The sequence below is a fragment of the Benincasa hispida genome, chromosome 4 (genome assembly GCF_027475165.1).
Source record: "Benincasa hispida cultivar pf3 chromosome 4, pf3_genome.v1.1, whole genome shotgun sequence".
Classification (NCBI taxonomy): Eukaryota; Viridiplantae; Streptophyta; class Magnoliopsida; order Cucurbitales; family Cucurbitaceae; genus Benincasa; species Benincasa hispida.
In genome coordinates this window covers 60,337,987-60,363,378 of record NC_143481.1, presented here as the reverse complement: position 1 = coordinate 60,363,378, position 25,392 = coordinate 60,337,987, and the positions used below count along the sequence as shown (strand labels likewise).

The window sequence follows — 25,392 nt, the reverse complement described above, 5'->3', positions numbered from 1 at the left end:
ACCCCGACATTAGGGAAGGAGTGAATTTTGTCTTATGTAGTTGTGTTCTCAGCTCCTTAATCAGACGAATCCCTAAAATGGTAGGCTTATTGAGTTGGCGATCTGGCCATTATCACCCATACAAATCAAAGGACTACCTTCATAGGCATGAGTTCACAATTCACTTAGAATTCAAGTCATGTCACCTATGGTCATCCTAGTGAAATGTAGGTCTCTATTATTAATGGTGTTATATAATGAGACTATTCATTTCGTGGTTTGATCTATACAAACTCCTTTGTATAGAATACCCTCGCTCACATGTCTCTATATGACTTATCAAGATCATATCATTTGTAGCACTTTACAATAATTGTAACATCTACAAAGCGGGCCGTATTCGTGGTGTCATCAGGATAAGGTACCCACCCTTATCCATCTACTACAAACTATTTAGGTTATCACTTAAATATGATCCACTTGTATGTCTCTACATACATGTTTAAGCTATAAAAGATAACCTTGGATGTTAGTTTATTGGTTTGTGGGTTAATGCTACTAAATGTCGAATAAAATATCTCATATTTTATTAAATAAATAAAATATTTGTACATTATAAATACAAACTACAGGACCCACAAGATTTAGGACATCAATTCTAACACCAATGATACAAGATTAATTAATTAAACTCTTTAATTAAATTAAGTAACATTCATCAACTGCAGGTCACTCCACTGAAGACCCACAATTGTACTCTTCGCACTGTGAATATATTTATGTCCACGGATATAACCAATCAACATTAAGTCGACCCTTCATGAATCGCTCGTAATTACAGTTGGGTCAAATTATTGTTTTACCTCTATAATTACATCTAACTCCTTAAGACCCACCGATCCTTTAATGAACAACCTGTTTATGGTCTACCATAAACAAAACCCTCTTGGACCAGTGAGAGGGAGGGACCTCATAGTTTAAGACCTAAAGTCGGCACTTAAGAGAGCAATTCGTCTATTTACCCTAAAACTGGGAAGGACAAAATTCCATTTTGTGTGGCTATGTTCTAGCTCTCTACTCAAACAAATTCCCAAAGACTTATTGAGTCGAGGAGACTCTCACCCATACAAATCAAATGACTGCCCTTATAAACAGGAGTTTATAACTCACTCAGGATTGAGATCGAGTTACCCGATCGTGTACAAACTCTTTGTATAGGATACCCCCCACTTGCATGTCTCCACATGAATGATTAGAATCAAATTGTTTTTAACACTTTACAACTCTTGTAACAATTACAAAGTGAGTCGTATCTGTAGTGTCACCAGGATGAGACATCCAACCTTATTTATATACTATAGACTATTTGGGTTATTACTTGAACATGATCCACCTATATGTCCATCACATACTATTCAAGTTTCATAAAATAACCTTGAATTTTTCTTTAATAGATAATTGCATAGATAAAATAATCACTATGCAGCTTTAGGGCATACATCTCATTCCCAACAAAAAGGGTCTTTATTACCATTTTATAATTAATTATAACCTTTTATATTATTTTAAATATTTTTTGAGAAATATTATTTTAAATACTTATATGACATTTTAAAAATTAAAAAATTAAGTATATTTTCTCTATCCCTCTCTACTCTCCTCCTTTCTTCACCACTTCTTCTCTCTTCTTGGTTTCTCATTAGCGAATCCATGACCAAACCGTTGGGGTTGATGCCCTAAATCTCGTAGGATCCTATAGTTTGTAAACATTGTATGAACAAACTTTTTATGTGATTAATAATATATGATATTTTATTCACTTTGTCTATAAAATATGTGATATTTTAGTTACATTTACCACAAACCAATAAACTAACATCCAAGATTATCATTGTAACTTAAACATGTATGTGGAGACATACATGTGGATCATGTTTAAGTGATAACCTAAATAGTCTGCAGTATATGGATAAATTTGGGTACCTTATCCTGGTGACACTACGAGTATGGCCCCCTTTGTAGGTGTTACAATTGTTGTAAAGTGCTACAAATGATCTGATCCTAATCATTCATATATCAGACATGCAAGCGGGGATATTCTATACAAACTCCTTTGTATAAGATTGGACCACAAAATGTTTAGTCTCATTATATAACACCGTTCATAATAGAGACTTACATTTCACTAGGATGACCATAGGTAACATGACTTGAATCCTAAATGAGTTGTGAACTCCTGCCTATGAAGGTGGTCCTTTGATTTGTATGGGTGAGAGTGGCCAGATCGCCGACTTAATAAGTTTACCATTTTAGGGATTCGTCTGATTGGGGAATAGGGAACACAGCTACACAAGATGTAATTTATTCCTTCCCTGAAGCAGTGGTAAGTAGATAAATTGCTCCCTTAAGGGCTGATTCCTGGACTTGAACAATGTGGCGCCACGAGAGGGGTTTAGTCGTAGTATAACTATGATCTATTGTTCATTAGAGGGATTAGTGGTACTTAAGGGGTTAGATGTAACTATGGGGACAAAACGGTAATTTGACCTAGCTGTTAGCAATTTGTGAAGGGTCATCGTACTGTTGATTGGTTATATCCAATGGACACAGAAATATATCTGTAATTAAAGAGTTTAATTAATTATTCATGTATCGGTGGAGCTTCAAGCTACAGGTCCATAAGGTCTCCTTGGTAGCTCAAAAGAATTTAGTTGAAAATCAATTTTTTGGTTAATTTGAATGGTTCAAATTAATAAGAGGGATTTAATTATATATGATATAATTAAATTATTTCAATTATATATGATATAATTAAATTATTTCAATTATATGTGATATGATTGTCATAATGTATTTGATACATTATAGTTTAATGGGATGAAATAAATATTTGAATGAGATTCAAATATATTCTATGAATTTGATTCATAGTTGTTAAATTTAATATAAATGAGATTTATATTAAATGCCATAAAATAGAGAAAATAAACTATAGTTTATATTGTATGTGATGCAATATTAAAACTATAAATTATATGTTATATTTGATATAATATATAATTTATTATAAATATAATATAATAGGTTAGTTATCATATTTATTTATATTATTTTATTATTATTTGAATAATAACTTCCCCATATTTTTCTCCAACCACTTTAATGGATGGTTATTGATTTGATGGCAAGAAGAATAAAAGAAAAGTGGTTTTCTCTTCTTGATTCGCTTTTGCAATTTGTTGAAAGATTGAGAAGTGTTCTGTATTCTTGATTTATAGAGAACTTTCTCAATCCTCTTCTACCTCCACCTTAAACTTATCCATTTCAACCAAAATAGTCAGAGCTTACCACTCATAGGTTCTCACCTCGAGAATACCAAGGACTCTTTATGGTCGTGTCCGGTTTTTGGTTTGAGAAAATCTTGAAGAAGGTCTTCAGAAGTTTCTGGTTCGTGACTGTTCGAAGGAGGTTTCGTGAAGAAAAAAGTCTTCAAAGGTAATGCATCTTGAACTTTTTTTTTTTTTTGTAAAAGTATGTCGCAATTTATTTTGAATGCATATCTATTATATATTTACTGTAAATTTTATTTTCAATAATTAATGGAATTTGGACTATTTGCTGAAGGTTAAGGTTCTCTTACCATAAGAGTTTCTTCCCAAACTCGGTGTTGGCCTTCAGTCGAGAATTTCCCAATCAAAGTCGAGAGTAAACAATGTCCAAAATCCATAATATCCAGAAGTTAAAGTCGCCCGAAAGGGGGATATTTCCTACGAGGCATTAAAACAAACAATTGGTGGGCAAGCGAGACGATACTGCATAATCCAATCAGTTCTAGAGCCATGTGGCGACTATTCTCTATCGAATACCAGAGTTTTCCTCAACCCAACCACTTGATTTCCTTTAGAATCCACAATTGGCTTACTGATTTTCGGTGACTTTCCAATAACTCTAAGTTGTTGTTCTCTTTGATCTATTCCTATTAGAGTACTTAGCCTTCCTCGTGCTGAAGAAATATGCATTTGTGACCACTGAATTGAAGGGCGAGAACGTGCTCTTGGTGCAGCAATATGACGTTCAAGGATTTTCCGATGGAGTCGGCAAGAAGAAAACTAGGGAGAGAGGAGGGATGGTGAGGGAGAGGATGAGAGAGGTGGAAGAAAGAGGAGAGAGAAAATATATTTTATTTTTTAATTTTAAAATGTCATATATGTATTTAAAATAATATAAAAAAGTATAATTAATTATAAAATGGTAATAAAGACCTTTTAAACCTATTTCTCAAAACTAGGGACTAAAATAATTAAATTGAAACACTAGAGAACAAATGCACTAATTTGTAAAAATTCAGAGATAAAAAGGTAGTTTACCTAATGAGTTATTTAAAGGTAAAAAAAAAAAAAAATGTAGAGAAGGGAAAGTGATAACATTCAAACTAACGGTAGAATCAAGTAAGAAACATAGATGTTAATTAACTGGCAAGATTTATTACCATTTTAGGGAAAAATTCCTGCATTACTATGAAATTATAAATATGACGACAATACTAGAACTTTCCCTCCTGTTTTAGATGACCAGTAACAAATATATACTAATACTACCCACTGAAATGTTCGAGTGTTCAAAGTTTTTCAATAGTAATTAACTGTATATAAAAGTTTTATAGATATAGAAAATAAATATTATTGAAACTTAGTTTTTGTTATCATAAATTGTTTTAAGAAATTATGTGTCTCGTGTCTCTAATTTTCTCTCTACAAATTTTTCCTTCATTTTTCCTTTTCAAACTTCTTTCTTTAAAACTTTTTAGACCATTCTAACTCATTTTCCCGTCCTTTAATTTTATCTCACTAAAACCTTTTTCCATATGTGATTAGATGCAATAGTTCACTTTGTAACTATCTTCTCCTAAACAAACACACTCCATCAATATCAATTATACCTATTGGATTTAAAAACTATCCACATTCGGACATTCATGTCCTATCAAAAAATAACAAATAACTCGAAAGACACATACATTCAAATGGTCGTGCCTCATCAATAGAAGGGCAAAATAGACATTTAAGAAAATATAGAGATAAAATAAATATGTAAAAATTTTCCTTTATAGCCCATTTTATATATGGTATAAGTATAATATATAATATGTATGTATATATCTATGTATAGATATAGATGAGGATTTGGTAGGATCCTTACGAAAATGACCAAATAGAAGGATAGTTCAATTGATATTTGAGTGTATTAAAAATTACGAGGTTTGTGATTCGAATCCTAAATTACAAAAAGGGATGGGTGAGGGTGTACGATAAATCCAGTGGGACGCGAAGCATAGGGCAACCGCAGCAGCAATATGCGCGAGGCGTCGATCTACGCCCTTTGCCTCTGAGTCTCTGATTCTCTTCTCTTCCATTTTCGCCTCTCTCTCTCTCTCCTGTCTCCGTTTCTCTCTCAGGCAAGCTTTCTTTTCCTTTCATTGATTTCTTTCTTTTCTTTTCTTTTTCTTTTTTTCTTTCTGCTTGCTACTTTGAACATACCGTGACCATAAGAACAACGAAGTGTTTTTTGTTTTTTTCATCTACTTGTTTATTTTTTTTTTTGCTGGGATTTCTGAGTCGAGGAAGTAGTCTAGGGTTTCTTGACCTTTGGGTCTCCTCTTTTTGCTTCTTTTGGTTGGTCATTGGTTGAATTGCGAACTCTTTCTGGTACTCTGATTTGGGGTTTTCTTAAATTTTCTTGTTTTGGGCTTCTGGTTTGTGATTGGTCAATTTCTCTTTTATTTGGGTTTAAGCGTGCATTGTGGCTGGATATTCACTGTTCTTCTTGATTTAATTTAATCTCGGATAACTTTTTACCTTGGAAAACTGGATTTTTTCGTCTCTCATTGCAGTTCAAGCTCAAATTCTTTGCGTTTATTTAGAATGGACGAGTCGCTCTTGTAAACCTCTGGAAATGTTAACTTGGGTTTCGTTTTTTTTTTCCTTTCTTTTTTGCTTTTTGCTGAAAGCAGTTTAGGATGACTGAACCATCAAAAGTTATTCACGTCCGAAATGTTGGCCATGAAATATCGGAGGTCAATTCTCTCTCTCCCTCTCTCTCTCAAGTTCAAAATCAATTGATAACTTTGAAATTTAATATAATCTCTGCAAATGTATATTGGTGGATGTTGCCATGCCACATTCCATGTTTGATGTCTGACGGCTGTTTATTTGCATAGCTAGATAATGGCTGGTTCATGCTTCACTTAAGGCTAAGCTACCTTGTAAATATGATTAACTCAAGTCAAAGTTCTATGTTAAGAGCGTTTTTATTTATTGCAATATAATGGCTTGTAGAATTTAGGAGCACTGTATATTTTATTAGAAGCATTTAAGCTGCAAGTGCAATTTCATTTATGTTGTGGTGCAACCAAGCATCAAATGAGATAAATCTCCAAGAACTCTCAACCAGAGTCGTTACTAATGTTTCCAAAGTATAACCATGCAAGAGATTGACCCTCTATTTATAGATGATTCAAGCCTACTGAACCAAGTAAACTAACTAACACGATCAGCAATTTCAAAGAAAATTATCAAACTCCCCTTAGTGTTTTAAAAAGCCCCTCTCAGCGGGTGCCTCAGTGCTTATGGTGTGCACCTCAACATCTCAAGACTAACTTTCTACCCTCTTTTTTAGTTTTCCTAACGTTTAGGGAAGAAACACATGAATATTTTAAAAATATATTCATTTTCCCCCTAAATTCTTAAATAGAAGTTATATTTTCTTAAATTCCATTTTGCTTAGTATTTCGGTCTCTATTGAAGGGTGGCTTTCTATTGTGATATTGCAGTTCAACTTTTATCTGTACTATTAATGAATAATGAGTTAATATGTGTATATTTGCACATCTCCCATAATCTCCTGATTTTCTTTTTAAAAAAAAATCTCTGTACACTTTTTACCTTCTTGCAGAACGATTTGCTTCAGTTATTCCAGCCATTTGGTGTCATAACTAAGCTTGTGATGCTTCGTGCTAAAAATCAGGTTTGACTTCACTCTGATTCAGTGACATGTCTAAAGTTGTCTTATATTTGAGCTGAAGTGGAATATTCATTGTTTTGTCATTGTGTCATGAATTCAGGCACTTATGCAGATGCAAGATGTTCCATCAGCAGTTAATGCTTTGCAGTTCTTCGCAAATCTTCAACCAAGCATTAGGTATTATTATGCTGTTAAAATTTATCCTTGCAAATTTGATTAGTCTTCTCTTTTGTTAGTATTATCATAACTTGCAGTTGTATTAGTTAACACGAGCATAGCTCAATTGGTACAATGCTTGTACTATTAACTTGAAGACAGAGGTTTGATTTCCCCACCCACATGTTGTAAAAAAAAAAAAAAAAAAATCTTGTAGAGGTATTAGCATCAACAGTGGAGGGTGGATCAGTTTAATAGTTAGAATGCCAAAATATGTGGGTCTTAATGTAATTTTGTAATTGGGATTGTCCAAGTAAGTGTGCGATCTTAGCTAGTACTTAAGAAGGAGGACAATGGTAAAGAGAGGAGTTGCTTGGATCTCACCTTAGAGGAGAGTTTGGGATCTCTTGAATCTCTTTGATCACTCCCTTAACTCTATATTTTTGCCGCTCCAGTAAACGACTAAAATTCTAGGTAGTGTTTTCGTTATCTATTTATTTATTTTCAGATTAGTGTTCACTCAAGTTTATTGGGTTTCAGTGTAATTTTGCCCCTTTTTGGTTGTGTTATGATACATTGGTACTCTTTTAATAAATTTTCATTTCAGCAATGAAAAATTCTATTTCCTTAAATAGGGGAGTGGACAAGATTAGATACACTCCTGGAAAAGATAGTAGGAGCACAAGAATCAATTGGGAGGAGTTGAATCGGTTGTTTAAAGAAGGAAGGGTATAAGGTCAACTAACAAAAAGAGGGATTAGTCAAATGGTTGTGGCATTTTATTAGGAATTAGAAGCTGTGTGGCATAAGGTGATTGGGAGTAAGTTTGGTTTGTGCCCTTTCAAATGGATCCTGAATGGGGCCAGTGGCACTTCCAAGTCTTTGTGGAGAGGGATTGCAGGGGAGTTCCCCCTTTTGGCTTACTTTATTCGTTGTCGAGTCAGGGATGGATGAATACTCTTTTATGAGAAGATTGGTGGTTGGTGATGGGTCCCCTTTGTTTTTATTTTCCTCGTTTATATCCATTATCTTCCTTGAAAAATACCTCGGTGGTGGTTGTTTTGGCTCAGTCTGCTCCAACTTTTGGGTTCCGTTGTTTTCCATCTATTAGAGAAATGAACAATATTGTTGGTCTTCTTTCTTTGTTGGGGGAGTCTCAATGTTTTGCGGGAAGAAGGGATGTTAACTATCGATGAAGCCTTAGGCTTTTCTTGCCATTTTCTTTTCCCTTGTCTCGTCAGTCCTTTTCCCTTGAGATATTTAGGGGGCGTTTGGGGCAAGGACTATCGTAAGACTATAATAACCACTTCTTGTTATAGTAAATATTATTTCAAAACTCCTAATTAGTTACAGTCAACACTATTTCAAAATCCCCATTTACTATATAGTATCTACTATTTGTTGAAGTTTTTACTATTTTACATTCATCATTTTTTTTTAATTCTTTGCTACAGGGTTTACTATTTCCGTCTCAAACTAAAATAGTTTACACCTTAAACACATACTATTATAACCCAAGCTATAATAATCTACACCCCAAACACAAACTATTAAAACCCAACTATAATAACCAACTCTTTACCCAAATGCCCCCTTAGTTTTTGCCCTGATGTGGAGGATGGGAATTTCTAAGAAGGTATTTTTTGTCTGGCACGTTCTCCATGATAGGTTGACACCTTGGACAGGGTATCACGGAAGATGCCTAATTTGTTGGGGTCGTGGTGTTGTATTTTGTATATAAGGGTTGTTGAGGACCTTGATCATATCCTTTGGAGTTGCGACTATGCTTATGCTGTGTGGACTTGTTTTTCCTTTTGAGGAGTGTGGTTTTTAGTTGGCTAGACAGCGCGATTGCAGAAGATGATCGAGGAGTTCCTTACTCATCCTTCCTTGAGGAAGAAAGGAAAGTTTCTTTGGCAAGAAAGGGTGTGTGCGATTTTGTGGGGTCTTTGGGGAGAGAGGAACAATAGAATCTTTAGAGGGGAGGAGCTTAACGCTTTTGATTTTAGGTCCCTTGCTAGATTTCATTTGCTGTGTGAGTTTTGGCTACAAAGCTGTTTTTGTAACTATTCACTTAGTTTTTTCATGTTTGATTGGAGACCTTTCTTGTAGGTTATCTCCCCTCTTTTTTTGTGGGCTTTCTTTTTTGTATGCACCTGTATTATTTCATTTTTGTAATTATTCACTTAGTTTTTTCATGTTTGATTGGAGACCTTTCTTGTAGGTTATCTCCACTCTTTTTTGTGGGCTTTCTTTTTTGTATGCACTTGTATTATTTCATTTTTGCTCCATGAAAGCTTGGTTATTCATAAGAAAAATATCGGGGTACTTATAATTTCATTTGCATCCATACCCAAAATTAATCTGAATTGCACTGTGCATGTGGACTCTAATTACCATTACCCATGGGCAAGAAAACGAGCTGTGGCCTATGGAGTAGATTTATTCGTAGGGGATCCCATAAAAGGTACGGGAATTTTCTAAGGTGTAATACTATCATCATCAGATCTCACATTGGTCAAGGGCTTCTCGTTGCCCTTTTGGAGCTTAGATGTAGTAGTGGGAGTGTAATGATTCTCAACCTTGGGAGCCATTAAGGTGGATTGATGGAAGTTGGAGATGGAGTTTCGTATTGATGAATAGTCAATTTAGTGTTATTTTAACTTTTGGTTATTCACAACAGGTGAAAAGTTACAAGCCTCATGAGAGGGGTGAAAGGATGGAAATAGCACAAACAAACATGATAGTGCACCACATCTATCCCACGGTATTGGTAGTGCTGGTGGCAAATGTAAAGACGTATCAGTTTTCCCTATTTCATATGGAATGCCTGGGTCACTTAGACTTAGTTCGAGAGGGGTAGCCGTGGATCCTTCAAAGTAGCTGCTATGGAATGATGCTCTCATTTGAGGAACATTAAGGTTCTGATAGTTTTTTGGCCTCACTGCTATTGTGAGTTTGTTGCCAATATTGGTATCATTGCATTTCCTTTGGCTTAGCAGTTTATAAACAGAATTCAATTTGAATGAGGTTGCAGTTGTTTCTCAATTGTCATGTCTTGATAATGCCAATATTTTTCCGCACACTACCTCAGCTCACATCTGATATGATTCTGCATCAATGTGCTGAAGTGCTGGGGCCGTGGATTGTCTCTATGGACACAAAACCCTATTTTGATTTGTTGGGAAGATGTTTCATCTAACACACAACTCGGGAGCATGCTTCGACTAACATGCAATTTGGGAACATGTGTCCTAACTTTCACCTTTATGACATGATAGCTCTTCAGGGGGAGAATTCACATTCTCTGATTTTGAAAGTACACAGTAGGAAGAGAGAGGCACCATGTGGTGCATGTGCATCTGTTATAAGTAGTTAGGATAGTGACATGTGGGGCTTATTCTAAGAGCAATTGAGTAAGAAAGCAATCTCAGCTAAGTATTAAGGGGGACTGCAGGAGAGAGGGGGTGTTCTTTCGGTAGTTGCTTAGATATTGAGATAATAGAATTAGGGATCTCTTCAATCATCCCATGGCAATTCCTATTTTTCCCTCTGGTAAATAAAGTGAATTCTATCATTTTTTCCCTCCAAATTTAGTTTAGATGTGAAGCATTTGATGTTTGAATTCTTTTCTGCCCTTTCTTCAGGGGGAGGAATGTTTACGTCCAGTTTTCATCACATCAAGAGCTAACTACCGCAGATCAGAATGCTCAAGGACGAGGAGATGAGGTTTGTAACTATTTATCTGACTTTAAAGAAGGATACTGCTTAGTTATCATGATGGAAACTCTGGAATGACTGAGGCAGGAATGGACCTCGATAAATATGCAATATAATGAGTTAGAGGACAGTATTTATGTTGAACACCTAGTACTCGTAAGACCATATATAGTTTTTCAGATTTGTGGAAGCATGATAAATTTTTATTTTTCTTTCAGGGTGATCCTAGCCCTTGGTAATTTCATACCATAAATAAAATGAACTTTGAATGTTTCTCATAAAAAAAGACAATTTTATTTTCAGCCTTCTATCATGCAGGAATCTCTCTTGCTTCCATCAGTATGGTATTCTAAATATATTTTAGGACAATGCCTTTTGCCTTCAATTCCCTTCCTTTTTGGGTGTTTGTAGTTTTATGTATGTTACCTTAGATTCAGTGAGGATTTTATTTTGATGAATTGAGTTCGGACTTACAACAAGAATTCCCTATTCTTGATCTGAAATGCTTGAGATTTTAATGAAATATTCCTGGTAGGCCTGGTATATTGTTTTATTTTATGGTTATTCATAAAACTTATGTGCATATCTTAGAATAAATGTCAAAGTTTTTCTTGAAGACATACTTCTACATTTGATTCTCTGACCGTAGGCATCTATTCCATTTTATTCTTTTAAATTCTGAATATAAGTTATTTACTATAAAAATGATGTAAAATGATTTAAATGGAACCTAATCAAGTATGGTGATACGGTAAGTGTGGTCCTAATGTCATATTCATGCAGTATTACTTTTTCCTCCCCATGTCAAATAATTGGTGACAGCTTCACATGTCAGGCTTGTTAATGAGCCCGCATATGAAATTAGTGGAATAAAGGAAATAGTTGATTAAGTTCATTTTAATCAAACAGAAAAACTTTTGGTATTAGGGGTATGTGTTTGCTATACTACTCCCAACAGCTAGCTCTGCGTCTTAGCCAGATTGCTGATACTCTATAATTTTAGAAGAACATGTATAATATTTTTGGATTTCTTTTTCTTCTCAATTTGTTTCCTTCTCTCTCATCCTTCTTCATGTGAATACTCTTGGTCACTCTCTGGAGCAGCCAAATCGAATACTCTTAGTCACAATCCATCACATGCTGTATCCCATTACAGTGGAAGTGCTGCATCAAGTATTTTTCCCACATGGATTTGTGGAGAAGATCGTGACGTTTCAGAAGTCAGCTGGTTAGATTAAGTTCTCTCTCCTTCCCCCTTTCTCATAGCATCACTTTACGCATGGATATGTTGAAATTCTATTCTATTGGAATGTTCGTTCTTTCCTTTTTTTCCCCTTCTCGAGTTGTCGAGAGTGAGCTTTTTTTTTTTGCACCGGTAGCATTGGGTCCTCAAATCAAAATTAAGCCCTTAATCTAGAACTTGTTGCTAAATACGTTGCTGCTTTCTACTTGAAGTGATTTTGCCTTTTAGTGAGTCTTCATACTTGTGCATGAATATCTTAATTGCATTTTTGTAGGTTTTCAGGCTCTCATTCAGTATCAAACTCGCCAATGTGCTGTTTCTGCTAGGACTGCACTACAGGTAATACTCTCTTTTCTGTTGGACCTGTCAGTTTGAACTTCATCCTTTCCTTAAGAGGTTTTCATCCTGGTTTATTTACCTAAAAGATAGGACACCTCTGCTATTCTTGTAGGGACGTAATATATATGATGGTTGCTGTCAGCTAGACATTCAGTTCTCCAAGTAGGTTCTATAACTAATCACGATATGCTTGTAACTTTTTCCATCTTTGCTTGATAATTATAGATTTGGGTTTCATTGTGCAGTCTTGACGAGTTACAGGTGAACTACAATAATGAACGTTCAAGGTTTGTAGTAAATTTGAATCCTCAATTAGTTTTCTTTCTTTTGTATCTTGGATTGTATTAGTATAGACATTTTTTCTCGATGTTGTTCCAGGGATTTCACCAATCCTAGCCTGCCTTCTGAACCAAAAGGCCGGTCATCTCAAGTATGTACCATCACATAGTAAATTCTTATAATGTTTGCCCCTCTCCTTCCTAAAATCTTAATTTCCTTATCTGGATGTGCAACAGCCTGGATATGGTGATACGGGAGGCATGTATGCACTTCAAGCATCTGGAGCGAGACCAGGTGCTATAGTTTTATATCATATAATGGATATATATATATATATATATATTACCGATTTTTTCCCAGAAAGACAACATACTTATGTATATTTTTCTCTTTTTCTTTGGTTCCAGTTGCATTCCCACAGGTGCGTATTGTTCTTGTCAAACTATGGTTGAGATGATAGAAGAGTATAAGCATCTATTAGCATTTGTCGATTATCAGGGGTTTTTCCTTTCCTTTTAGAATACTATATTAATCCTACACTATAATGATCATACCTCCCATGAGATCCTTTAGCTTTGATATCTGGGATATTATTCTTAAGATGAATATGGTCGACCACACCAGGAAGTTCTTTGAGCGTTATAGTTGATGTCTGTAATGTGTCTTTTTTACTTGATTCTTAGATGGCCAATGCAGCTGCTGTTGCTGCAGCATTCGGAGGAGGTTTGCCACCTGGTGTTAGTGGGACAAACGACAGGTGTACAGTCCTTGTGTCCAATCTGAACCCAGATGTGAGTCACAATTTTTTATTCTCTGTTAGACTCCTGCACAAGCTTTTATTATCATGGTTGACGTCACCTTTTTTTTGTGTGTGGTTACAGAGAATAGATGAAGACAAGCTTTTTAACCTTTTCTCCATTTACGGTAACATTGTAAGAATTAAGCTTCTCCGGAATAAACCTGATCACGCACTTGTGCAGATGGGAGACGGTTTTCAGGCAGAATTAGCTGTGCACTTTTTGAAGGTTTGGTGTTATTACATCTCTCTCCTGCATGGGGGTTTATTTTCTACCGACGTATGAGGTTTTATTTTTATATTTTAACAAATAAAATTATGACAATGTTTAAATTATTATGTTCATGAGGCCGTCAGCTAAATTGCAAGCAAGAAGCAGAAATATTGAGAAATAGATTACATTATAGGAATTTGAATATGTGAACACCAATTTTGGTTTCTGGATAAGAAACCCAAAAGCTGAAAGCATGCAAAAGTATTGGTATATTGGTTTCTATGGCTTATTTTCATGATTATTAGAGTAGTAAGTATCAAATGTCACTTTTGACGGAAGATTTTTGTTCAAAACAAGGAGCTTTTGAAACAGAAAAGGGGGAGTAACAAAATAAAAATTAACAAGGGGATATAAATGAATCCCAATGAAGTAAAAAATTGTTAGTAAGTATAATTTATAAATAGCAAACAAGGAAGACAAAGAACACTAGAGGAAGCTTTAGTCTTGGCTAAATCAAAATCTCCCTTCAAGCTAAGCGCTGAGATTTTCTGGCTCTACTTCTCAGTATTTTCCAGCTACTTGTTTGGAATGTCGTGCTTCGTCTATTGAAGCTTTAATTTTGTTCAAGGGCTTTCGGTTTCTTGGGTGACAAATGCCTCACAGTACTTTTGAACTTTATGTAGGGAGCAATATTGTTTGGCAAGAGATTGGAGGTCAACTTCTCAAAGCATCCCAACATTACGCAAGGGGCTGACACTCATGAATATGCTAACTCAAATCTTAATCGTTTTAACCGAAATGCTGCAAAAAACTACCGCTACTGCTGCTCCCCAACAAAGATGATTCACATATCATCTCTATCCCAGGAAGTAACTGAAGAAGAAATAGTGAGTCTCCTCGAGGAGCATGGGCCGATTGTCAACACCAAGCTCTTTGAGATGAATGGGAAAAAGCAGGCACTCATCATGTTTGACACTGAGGAGCAGGCGACTGAAGCTCTTGTTTGCAAGCATGCTAGTTCGCTTAGTGGGTCGATCATTCGCATTTCGTTTTCCCAGTTGCAGACTATATGAAGTTAACACGGCATTAAACAAGTAAGAAGTGATGGATTCTTAATGCTTAATTGGGGTTGAGGATTCATAATTTACGAGGATTTTAAAAATGGAGATGGATGATGGTGCATAATGTCTTAATTCTTGTAACAGTTAATTTGTCTTTGGATTTTTCGTGGATTGTACTTCTGCTTTGTTGTTGTCTCAATTCTTCTCGTCTCATCTCATCTCTTCTCTTCTTGTGCTTATCGAAATCATTCTTAAGACTTGTCGACGGAGCTAGATCTTCATTTTATGTTGTCAGTTTTGAAGAATAGGAAGAAAGAGGGATTGCTAACCTGCCTTTTTTCAGTTGAGGATCTCCTTGTTAGGTGCTAATGTATATGTCTGTCTTGTAATTTCTGGCAAATCAGGCCATTGGCTCTTGTAATTTCAGTTCATAGTACTCTTAAATCTCTTCTACCTAATTTATTGATGAACACTTTTGTCTTTGACAATTTTGTCCAATTCTCTCCTTAGCCTTGACAGACTGATGAAGAAATTGCTGTTAAATGTATGTGTTCTCCCTCCCTCGCCATCTCTCTCTCTCCCTCAGTATTCTCTCTCTCCATCTGCTCTCTCTTTCTCTCTCTTCCTGCTTTCTTATCTTCCTCTCTCTCTACCTCCCACCTTCTTACTCCCTCTCTATCCCACTTTCCCTTCGTGGCTCTCTCTCTTCCTGTACGTGATGTGCTAATATGTTAAGAGTCGAACTATTTAGCCTGTATTTACTTAACTTTTAATGTGTTTCAGTAACTCATGTTGTCTAATCTAGTCCGTCGCATTTGGAATGACTTTTAAATGCTTTGAAACTATTTTTAAACGCTTGAATCTAAGGACATGAAATATCTATTATAAAAACATTGATTTGATAGGATATGATGTAGATGATGGAAGTAGAACAGTAGAATCAGATGTTTTATCTCTTTGTTTTCTTGGAAACAATCTGTTCTTTTTTTATTTTGTTGTTTCTATAGATTGCCATTTTCTTTTATGGTTTACTTTTGCTGGTCATTTGTTGTCAAATTAACCTGTTTGTTCAGTCAATAAACAATGTTCCACAGTCTGTCACGTCATCATTAAATTATTGACATTTTAGGCACTTAATAAGTCACTTTTTTTAATTATTTAAGGGAGTGTTGGCAGCGTTTGGATTGTTGAATTAGGTTGGTAATTATTGTTTATGGAGTTGGAATGTTTTGTTTGATGTATTGAGTTGAGTTGAGTTAGGAAGGTTGTGTTTGAGGTGTTGAGGTGAGTAATTCTGTTAAGATATGTGACGATTATTTTAACCTAAAAAAAGTATAAACTTCTATTGTCAATTTTTGTTTGTTTGACTTTTTGTTCAACCATTCAATTACACATTTTTCTAAATTTTCAATATTCAATAGAGATAACTTAAAAATTTCAATACTCAATGTAGAAAAGTATGATAGTTGATGAGAGAGTAAAGAGATAAATCGAGAGCCTAACTTAAAGATAATTGAGCTACTTAATGGATTTTGTTCATAAATTAATCACAAAATTATGACCAGCTAATCAATAGTGTTCGATGCAAATAAAAATTTCATAGTTTTAATTAATTATATATATAAACACAGTTAAATTCTAAACTAACTAACAAGTTGGACACAATAGTGTTACATACTGATTAGCCACACTAAGATTAGGGATCAATTAAGATGTGCAATCAAATTAGCTAGATTCAACTTAGTGGCTTTTATTTCCTAAGACTGATCGTGTAATGTGATAAACATAGGAATAGGACATGAACCAACACAAGCAATAAGACACTTTTGCTACTCAAATTAAAATGCAATTGTTACAATTACCGATAATCAAAACATGCATAGTATATATGGGTGATCTAGGTTATAAATGACTAATTTGTTACATTAATCGACGCATTGTAGACATTCAAACAAGGAATAAAAAATAATAAGGAATATTTAGCCAAAAAGACCATTTTGTAAACTTAATTTCATAAATGTCTACAAACTTAAACATTTTCATATTTATGTAATATTTAGCCAAAAAGACCATTTTGTAAACTTAATTTCATATGTCTATCTACAAACTTAAACATTTTCATATTTATGTTTTACAAAATTGATTAATTCCTATCCTCCTATCTCTGAACAAGTAATATACCATATATTACTTATATTTGCTATATATAGGGTTCGAGGATATACATATACATAGGCAATATATAATATTTTTGTCAGATATGTGATATTTTATTTCGTAAAGTATCATATACTTTGTATTATTTAATATACATATATTTCACTATATAGGTAGCACCAAACGTGTCAATTGTATATTCCAGACATTTGAAGGAGAGATTCACTTACATGGATTACAAATAGATTATGTTGCAGGATGAAATATCCTTATTTGAGTTCCAATAATCTTGTAATTGATCAGTTAGGGAGTTCATGCAATTTGATCTCCATTAGATGTATGCTTGCATAGGATTAAAGAATTTTGTCAAGCGTGGAGGCTGATGACATTACTATGTGAAATGGTTGAGTAACACAATGTCAAAATCTTAGGTTTGTTTTTTCTTTCTTCGATTGTCCACTTGAAGAACCCAAGATTCGTACGTGACACATACATATCATATTTCTAGTAAACCATTATTTTCGATATTCAACAAATATACACAAACAACATATCTTTGAAATGGTAATTAATATCTTCATCTATTGAAATATGCTTAGATTGGTGCAACTAGAAGTTCATGACAAAATATATACTAAAAATAGTATCAATCTTCAAATCAACACAATTATTTAACATTGACCAAAGCGAAAGAAACCAAGAAGCCTCCATTTATGATAGGTGAGGATGTTAAGGCTAATGGGTCTATTCATTAAGTAATTTATTAGGGTATCAAAATGAAACATAGATTCCAACATAAGCGTAGCTCAACTGGAATAAAGTTTGTACTATCTACTGAGGTTAGAAGCTTGATTTCCCCACCTACAATTGTAAGAAAAACTGATGTTCTTTCGTTCCAAGTAAATAATTTATTCACTTTACATACTTTCATGTTTAAGTATGGACAAATCATATATTGATACAGAATGGGCTGTGAAGATGTCCTAAAGTAACTAGTTATGTTATGTGCAAGGTAAGACTAGTTAGTGAAATGCTACATATCAAGTGGTATAACCTTTCAAATGGAAGCCATTCTATTCAACGGGATCATATCATTTTGATGTGGAAATCTTTCCCTTTCAACAGGAGAAATCACCTGTGGCATCGTCATTCCTACTGAAACTATGATTTCTGCATTATGCAAATAAAAGCCTGAGTAAAATATTGCCATATGTATATGAAAAATGGAGAGAGCGATACGCAAATTATAGCCCAATAAAGATCACAAGCAAATAATAATCGAATTGAATATTATTCAATTCCTTGAGTTTTACAGGAACTTCCATTGGCATGTTGAAGTTCAAGGAAAACCATATCTTCTCAATAAAGGATGATGCCATCATGTACGTATCGTATTATATTATTTACAATCAAACAATAGCAACAACGCCTACTCCTACTGAATCTGAACCCATTTTCTCCATTTTCAACCAATATCATATTTTTATGATTGATATAACCTTGGAACACTCTGCACACTACTAAGTAATGAGATTGCTTGAATCCTTCTACTTTAGAACACTCATGACTAAACTACCATAATATTTTTCTCCCCCTTCAATGTCCGTTACTCCCGACCAATTCATGAAAAGTAATCTCTACTGATATTACCCTTAACTAGTTATTTACTAAACTCTTATTCGATAACCATTTTATTTTTAATTTTTTTAGTTTTGAAAAGTAAGCTTAGAAATTGTACCACTTGTGTTCTTTTTTTGTTTTGTTCTCTAGTTTTTTAAAATGTTTTCAAAACCTACACCAAGCCAAAATTTCAGGACTAAAAATTGATGAGGGAAGGATTAGTGTAATTTTGGATGAATTAAAATGTTAATCCTTTATACACCCATTTGTAATAATCTCTTAAATATACGGCTTTTCTTATGTATTCTCATTCGAATAAAGATTCATAAACTTGATTTATGGAGTACTATCTCCTTTGATCACTTAGGCTATACATACAAAATGTAAGCTCCATTTGATACATATTGGGTTTTTGAAATTATGCCTCACAGCTTCTTTACAATGATTTTCATCTTTTACAACAAAGCAATTGAATATCCGGGCAAGAAAGTTGACGATGGGAGAAGGAGAATATGGGGGGAAAGGGGGTTTGAACATTTTGGGGCTTAAGTGAGAAGCTGTTTCAGGTTTCTTGATGAATATGAAGCTAAGAGGAATAAGGTCAAGAATAGCATCGTCCCACAATAAATAGTTTGACATCTCAATAGATCCAACTCCATTTTAATTCTTGAGAAATTAAATAAGCATGAGTGCTAAAATTAAGACCAAATAAAAGTCCTAATTATTTGCTCTAAAAGCACATATAAATAAAGCCATGAACATGAGAAAGAACATTTCATTAAGTTTTATCAAAAGAAAACACTGACCTATGGCTTCCCGGATAGATAAATTTGGACGTATGATGTCTTCAGATTTTATAAGAAAAACGTCACCAATGTACAGATGATTCGTGGGAACATAAACACTGCATAACTCTTCATATCCGTTCATCTGTCATTTATCATTAAAAATTCATTCAAGGCATAACTGAGACATGCACATTTATCCTAAGCAAAATTTATAGATCAAGCCTTTTGATGTCGTACATTTGTTGACAGGTCAAGGGTAACAGTTTCTATGGCCCATTTGATAAATATTTCACTAATTATTTTCTGTTTTAAAAGTTGATCTTAGAAACACAACCATAACAGCCAGCTCCACCTTATGAATCGTGTTTCTTTGTTTTGTTGTCTACTTTTTAAACATGTTTTAAAAATTAGGCCAACTTTGAAAACAAAAAAAAAAGTGTAGTTTTTGAAAAATATGTTAATGATTTAATGATTGTTACATTTTGCTAAGAATTCTAGTTATAATCGAATGTACAAAATTACCAAATAAATGGTGAGAAATCAAGCATATAACTTTTAATAGCATCAACCTAAAATGAAACCATTATCAAAGGAATTTTAGTTAAAATCATAGAACTGCAATTCCTACGATGAACTGGAACAAACCATCATGAAATTAACTGAATGGACACAGAATACCTGAAGGACAACTGACGAGGTAATAAAACCAATTGCATATTCACCAATTCTTGGATGTCGTATTATGGCTACTTCCTTAAATGCTGTGGTACTTTGGTCTGTGCAGAAGGAATAAAAGATAGAAAGATATCTGTTAACTAGTCATACCTCATAAATCATAATGCAGTCATTTTTACCCAATTCTATTAAAAATTTAAAGCTGGGCAACAATTAGTAAAAAAAAAAATCATGAAAACAATAAATTTTACATTTATAGTAGATTTTGATAAAGCATATTAATTTGCCAAGGCTTTGCACTAGCAAGAAAACTTCAAGTAGCTTCTAAAGGAAAATTATACCAATAAGAATTAACCTATCAAACAAGTGACCATAAGCACCTGACCTTACTATAACAAGGCCCTATAACAGTCTGTGTTCTCTATGATAGCAATAGGTATAAAAAATGAACAAGTTATAGTTGCATCATTTTCAAATATTGTATCGGAAAAATGTCAATAAATTGATTGAACATGAACTAAAAATATAACAGATCCTCCGTTTATCATTAACTTAAAACAAGATTTACGCAATTAAAATTGATCTATAAAACAAAAACAAAAGTTTCAAAGATAGATCAACAAACAAAAGCACACGAGATACCTGGAGAAATAGCTGCACTAATTTGTTTCGAAGCTGAATAAATGTGCTTTACAAAGGGCATCTTTTTTATGAACCATTCTCCTAGCCAGAAAACAGTGGCACCCATCCACGATGAAGCAAATAAACCAACCAAAAATATAAATATCAACGATGAAACAAATCCAAGACCTGCAACAGAATTCATATATTTGATATGCATATCGGAATTGTAAGAAAATGATGAAGTTAGTGATCTACAAATGAAAAGAAGGGATAAGTCAAAAGCTATATTTCAACTAAACAAAAAAATGTGATGAAGCTTAGAATCAGACTGAAAAAATCAGTAAATGACTAATTTACAATAACAATTCAGCAAGTAAAGAGTACAAAGAGAAAGGCAGGTGGCGAAGCTTGGTCTCCAATAAAAGAAAAAGGACTAGTCTAAGTAAACCTAGCCAATTAGGTGAAAGTGTGAATCTCCTTGGGCAAACCATATCAATCTAAAGAGTCAAACCCATCAAACCACAAAATATATACACACACAACTCACATCCAGTATTTTCAAGCTCCTTAGACTGTCTAGAAAAAAAAAATCAAGCTCCTTGTGCTCCCATTCTATGCTTCATTCTTTTAACGTCCATGAGGGTCCAGATGAAGTATTTACACACCTCAACTTCATTTAATCTTAACTGTGAATTAATATTCTTGATTCGACCTCACAATAACTATGACAACAATCTCATATCACAACACAATCATCTATCACCTTTATGCATCTTTGTAACCAACATATTGCAAAGTGAAGCTATTTATGAGAGAGGTTTTCTTCTTCCATGATTGGTAAGAAAAACTCAAATTCATACAAGAAATTTCTCAATTAAATGTGCAAGGACTAAGCAACCAACCTAAACCTATATGGCAAGGAAAAAGTAAAAAATATACAAGAAATAATCTTAGCAATGCCTAATTTACAATTGAATCGATTAATCTTGATTTCCTACTTGAAGTGTGTATTGGAACAAAGAGTCGGTAATCGTAAAAAGTTCACAAAAATATTTTCCAAAGCAACCAAACTTGATCAACAAAAATGAAACTGGACCATAAGAAACATACCAAATATGTTTATCCCAAGCCTGGCATATAACGGGCTAAAGAAGCTATCGACAAACTGGACAAACCACCATGTGATGAAGAATGTAATGGCAACAGGAAACAGAACCACACTGCAATTCCATCATTTATCAAAATCTTGTATAGTTGGAATTGAAGACCTAGAAATTGATTTAAATGGTTGCAGATAAGCAGTATGAAACATTCTTTTAATGCTGATTACCATCCAGTCATGAACTTCTTTGAGACCCAACTCTGAAGAACAGCATAGCAAGCCTGAAAAAAGACCAATAATTGACATGGTTGAAAAACACATTTATTTTAAAGATAATCCACAAATAGTTTACTTCGGCTAAAAAAAAAAGAAGAGAGATATTGGGTGGATATTAGGAAAAGAGATAGGAGCTGAAGGTTGTGAGCAAACCTCCCAGTACTCTCTAGCACCAAGAAATGCCTGAAACACAGAGGCCAGTTTTGCGTTTCACCTTTTCTCAGTGGACTTTTGTTATTAGAGTGTAACTTCAAATACACGTACACCATATTGTTTAAGAGTTTGAAGGAGGCTTGGATGTTGAGGCCACATATTCTCAGATCAAAACAAGCATCAGACGCATTCCAAAAGAAAATCTTCAAGAAAGTCACCATAGAACTTTGGAATACATTGAAGATACGTAATATATCGATAAGGGAATACTACACCACAAGTTTCTAACATAAAAGTATTAGATAACATGAGGTTCCATCTTAAAACGAATTGGCAATTAGAGGAGTTCCTATATATCTTATTAAGAATGTGAGTTCTCTCCCATTTCCAATATGGGATCCTCAACATGCCCCCTCAAGATAGTACCTCTTTGGGTTCACCATTCTTCATTTGATCCCAATATATATATATATATATAAAATATAATATAATTTTTTTAAAAAATTTTTGGACTGAAATTTGAGTTTAACTTGTCTCTGATACCATATTAGATAGCACGAAGTTTTATTGCCAAATCAATTGGCAATGAGAGGAGTAACCTATCTATCTTATTAAGATGGTAAGATCTCTTTACTTTTCCAATGTTAGATCCTCAACATTCATCAGGGAGATATGAATAAGTGGGACATTATTAATAAATTTACTGAAAGCTTCATAGAAGAAACTTTCACTAGGCCTTAAAGAAAATAGCAATTAGGAAAACTTTCCAAAAGGATTTTTAGATTACCATTTTCTTCCAACCTTTTCTATAGCACATGATTCCTGAAGCTTACCTTCTCCAAAGTACTTAACAAGAAACTTATTGTTCCTGAAGATATCATCATACTTAAAAAAACAAAAAAATCCCTAAGCATCCATCGCCAATCAGAGACTGACTCCTCTTCCTTCTCTATTGATCCTTCAACTAAAAGTACCCTTTACAGCTCGAATGAACCCTAGATGGCTTCAATAATGAAGTAAGCTAAACAGAAAAGATTATAATCAATAGAAAAGGATTTGGGAAACGATAAAGACGAGAAGAAAAGCTCGAAAAAGGAGTGGAGTACCTTGCGAGTGGACGAATTGGGGGAAGATGGAGGGGACTTGGGAGTATCATCGTCGGTATCAGATTCGATCATCGGAGCCGAAGAAGATTCTCTGTTATCGACCATTGAAGGAAGAGTGAGGTCGAGAGTCTTGGCTTCTTCCCGATGGTCGTTTTGTTGAATTCTTTGTTTGGATTTGCGAATGCGTCTTCGGTTGTTTGCGTCGATAACTGCCCACCGCCGTTTTCTTTCCTTTGTGGTCAAACAAGGGGCAATTACACGTGTAATAATTTGACCTTTTCCACCAATAAAACCATTTTTGTTCATCAACTTTTATCAAATTAATCATTTAATCCTTAAATTTTAATGAGTAACGATGTAGTCTATGTATTTTTCATTTTTCATTTATTTATTCATGAACTTTAGTATGCATTGATGTCAAGATTTGGAGAAGAAAAAATACAATCTTCACGTGACAGAAATGATAAATTTATACTTTGAGGAAGAGAGGATTTGCAAAACAAAGAAAAAAAAAGCTTTAATGGCAAAGTTAGAATGACGAACTATAGCATGGAGAAAAAGTCAAAAGTTTAAATTACCTTATATGAAGTTTTCATCAAATATTTTCATTTAGAAAATTATTTGAGTCCCAATTGGGTTCCCATTACAATTTTCTCATTTTTGAAATTAAGTCTCATATTGAGGTTTTTTAGCTAGTTTCATAAAATCTTGTCATGGGCTCAACTTCGTTAAGCTAGAGTTGAGGAGCATTGATTTTCTCTTTCAATTTCTTCTCATTGATGACAATTTTCTAGTAATCTGCATGTTGTTAAAATGCATTAACCTTATTGTTATGGGGAAAATGGTATGTAAGAACTGACTACACTAGCAAGCTGATTACTGAAGGAAATCGATTTCCCACACAGTGGAAGAAAATGATCGCCGGTGTCTTTGAAATGTGTTTTTCAATCACTTAAATAAACAGAGAGGATGGGAACTATAGACAAACATTTACTTTTAATGCTTCTAACGAAAATTAAGAGAGGAAAGGAAAACCGAGACAAGTGTGGCAATCACTAGACCACATGAGAAAAAAGTTTGCCTCAACAGATCTGAGTTGAGGATGCGTCCATATCAGTCTGACACTAGTGAACTGATGGGGCTAGTGAGGTGAGGAGAAGAGATGAAAGGAAAGTGTTTGTTGAGATCTTGATGCAACCACTGGAAAGTTTGGACGATGAAGGCATTGTAAACCAACCAAGCAAGGCGATGGCTGGGCAAAGAGAAGATGAAATAAAGACGAGCAAGGCGGCCATCCTTAGAAAAGATCTAGATGAGGAAGAGAGTGAAGAGAAAACACCACTGAGACAAGAGAGTGAAGAGAAAACACCACAAGACGAAGGCGTACACTGTTAAAGTGGTAGTTGAAGAGAAGTACGTCTCCTCACATCTTCTGTGGAGCGGTTAGTGGCTCAGGTAGTCGAAAAATCAAAGAAGATGAAGGAATGCTTGCAGGATCTGAAAAAGGAAGCTGAAACCTAACTCAAGTACCAACTCAATCCCTAGGTAGCAGGTGTTCCGTAAATAGTCAACTTAAGTACCTCCAGCCTTAGACATGATCTTGCCGGACGAGTTTTCTTGTAACCTCAGTTTTACAAGTTATCAACCTATTTTAACTATTAAAATAGGTTGTGTTTGTTGACCCTATGTGAACATGTAGTTTACTTTGTTGTAGATTTTAAAAATCTATTTTATAACACTTATAACTTAGACAATATCTATAACATACATCAAACATTTCATAAATTAACATAACATCTTATACTAATTCTCATGAAATCCTATACATGCATACTATATATTATAACACTTATAACATACTTTCAATGCATGAAATAAACTTATCCTATCGTGGAATTTTAAACCTATATGGCATACTTTATGCAAAAATAAATTTAATTTAATTAAAATTGTTGAGATTGGTGTCCTAATTCTCCTGGTGGTCTTGTATTTTGTAAACTTTTTGTACACACATTGTTATTAATAAAATAAATGTTATTTTATATGCATTAACTCAAATCCAATAAACTAAGATCTGTGGTTAT

At 34.2% G+C, this 25,392-nt stretch overlaps 2 protein-coding genes across 3 annotated transcripts; one reads left to right on the top strand and one right to left on the bottom strand.

Moving 5' to 3' along the window:
* The first annotated feature begins 5,298 nt into the window (after positions 1 to 5,298).
* Positions 5,299 to 15,295, top strand: PTB3 (polypyrimidine tract-binding protein 3). Its single transcript, XM_039030114.2, has 15 exons — positions 5,299 to 5,434; positions 5,990 to 6,052; positions 6,931 to 7,002; positions 7,100 to 7,176; positions 10,803 to 10,884; positions 11,980 to 12,103; positions 12,393 to 12,457; positions 12,570 to 12,619; positions 12,703 to 12,744; positions 12,836 to 12,887; positions 12,973 to 13,030; positions 13,144 to 13,157; positions 13,420 to 13,527; positions 13,618 to 13,761; positions 14,430 to 15,295. Exons 2-15 carry the CDS (start codon positions 5,996 to 5,998, stop codon positions 14,817 to 14,819), a joined length of 1,335 nt encoding a protein of 444 aa, XP_038886042.1. The 5' UTR covers positions 5,299 to 5,434; positions 5,990 to 5,995; the 3' UTR covers positions 14,820 to 15,295.
* Positions 15,296 to 17,831: 2,536 nt separating this feature from the next.
* Positions 17,832 to 23,569, bottom strand: LOC120076326 (protein LIKE COV 2-like). 2 transcript variants are annotated; one of them, XM_039030116.2, is made up of 8 exons: positions 23,309 to 23,437; positions 22,203 to 23,223; positions 22,002 to 22,054; positions 21,782 to 21,891; positions 20,690 to 20,857; positions 20,051 to 20,148; positions 19,391 to 19,514; positions 17,832 to 18,134 (listed from the first exon to the last, which is right to left on the bottom strand). In XM_039030116.2, the coding sequence occupies exons 3-8, from the start codon at positions 22,010 to 22,012 to the stop codon at positions 18,022 to 18,024; spliced, it is 624 nt and encodes a 207-aa protein (XP_038886044.1). In that variant the 5' UTR covers positions 22,013 to 22,054; positions 22,203 to 23,223; positions 23,309 to 23,437; the 3' UTR covers positions 17,832 to 18,021. The 2 variants fall into 2 exon arrangements, with proteins under 2 accessions (XP_038886044.1, XP_038886043.1); XM_039030115.2 differs by lacking the exon at positions 22,203 to 23,223 and having other exon boundaries at positions 23,309 to 23,569.
* Positions 23,570 to 25,392: the final 1,823 nt, after the last annotated feature.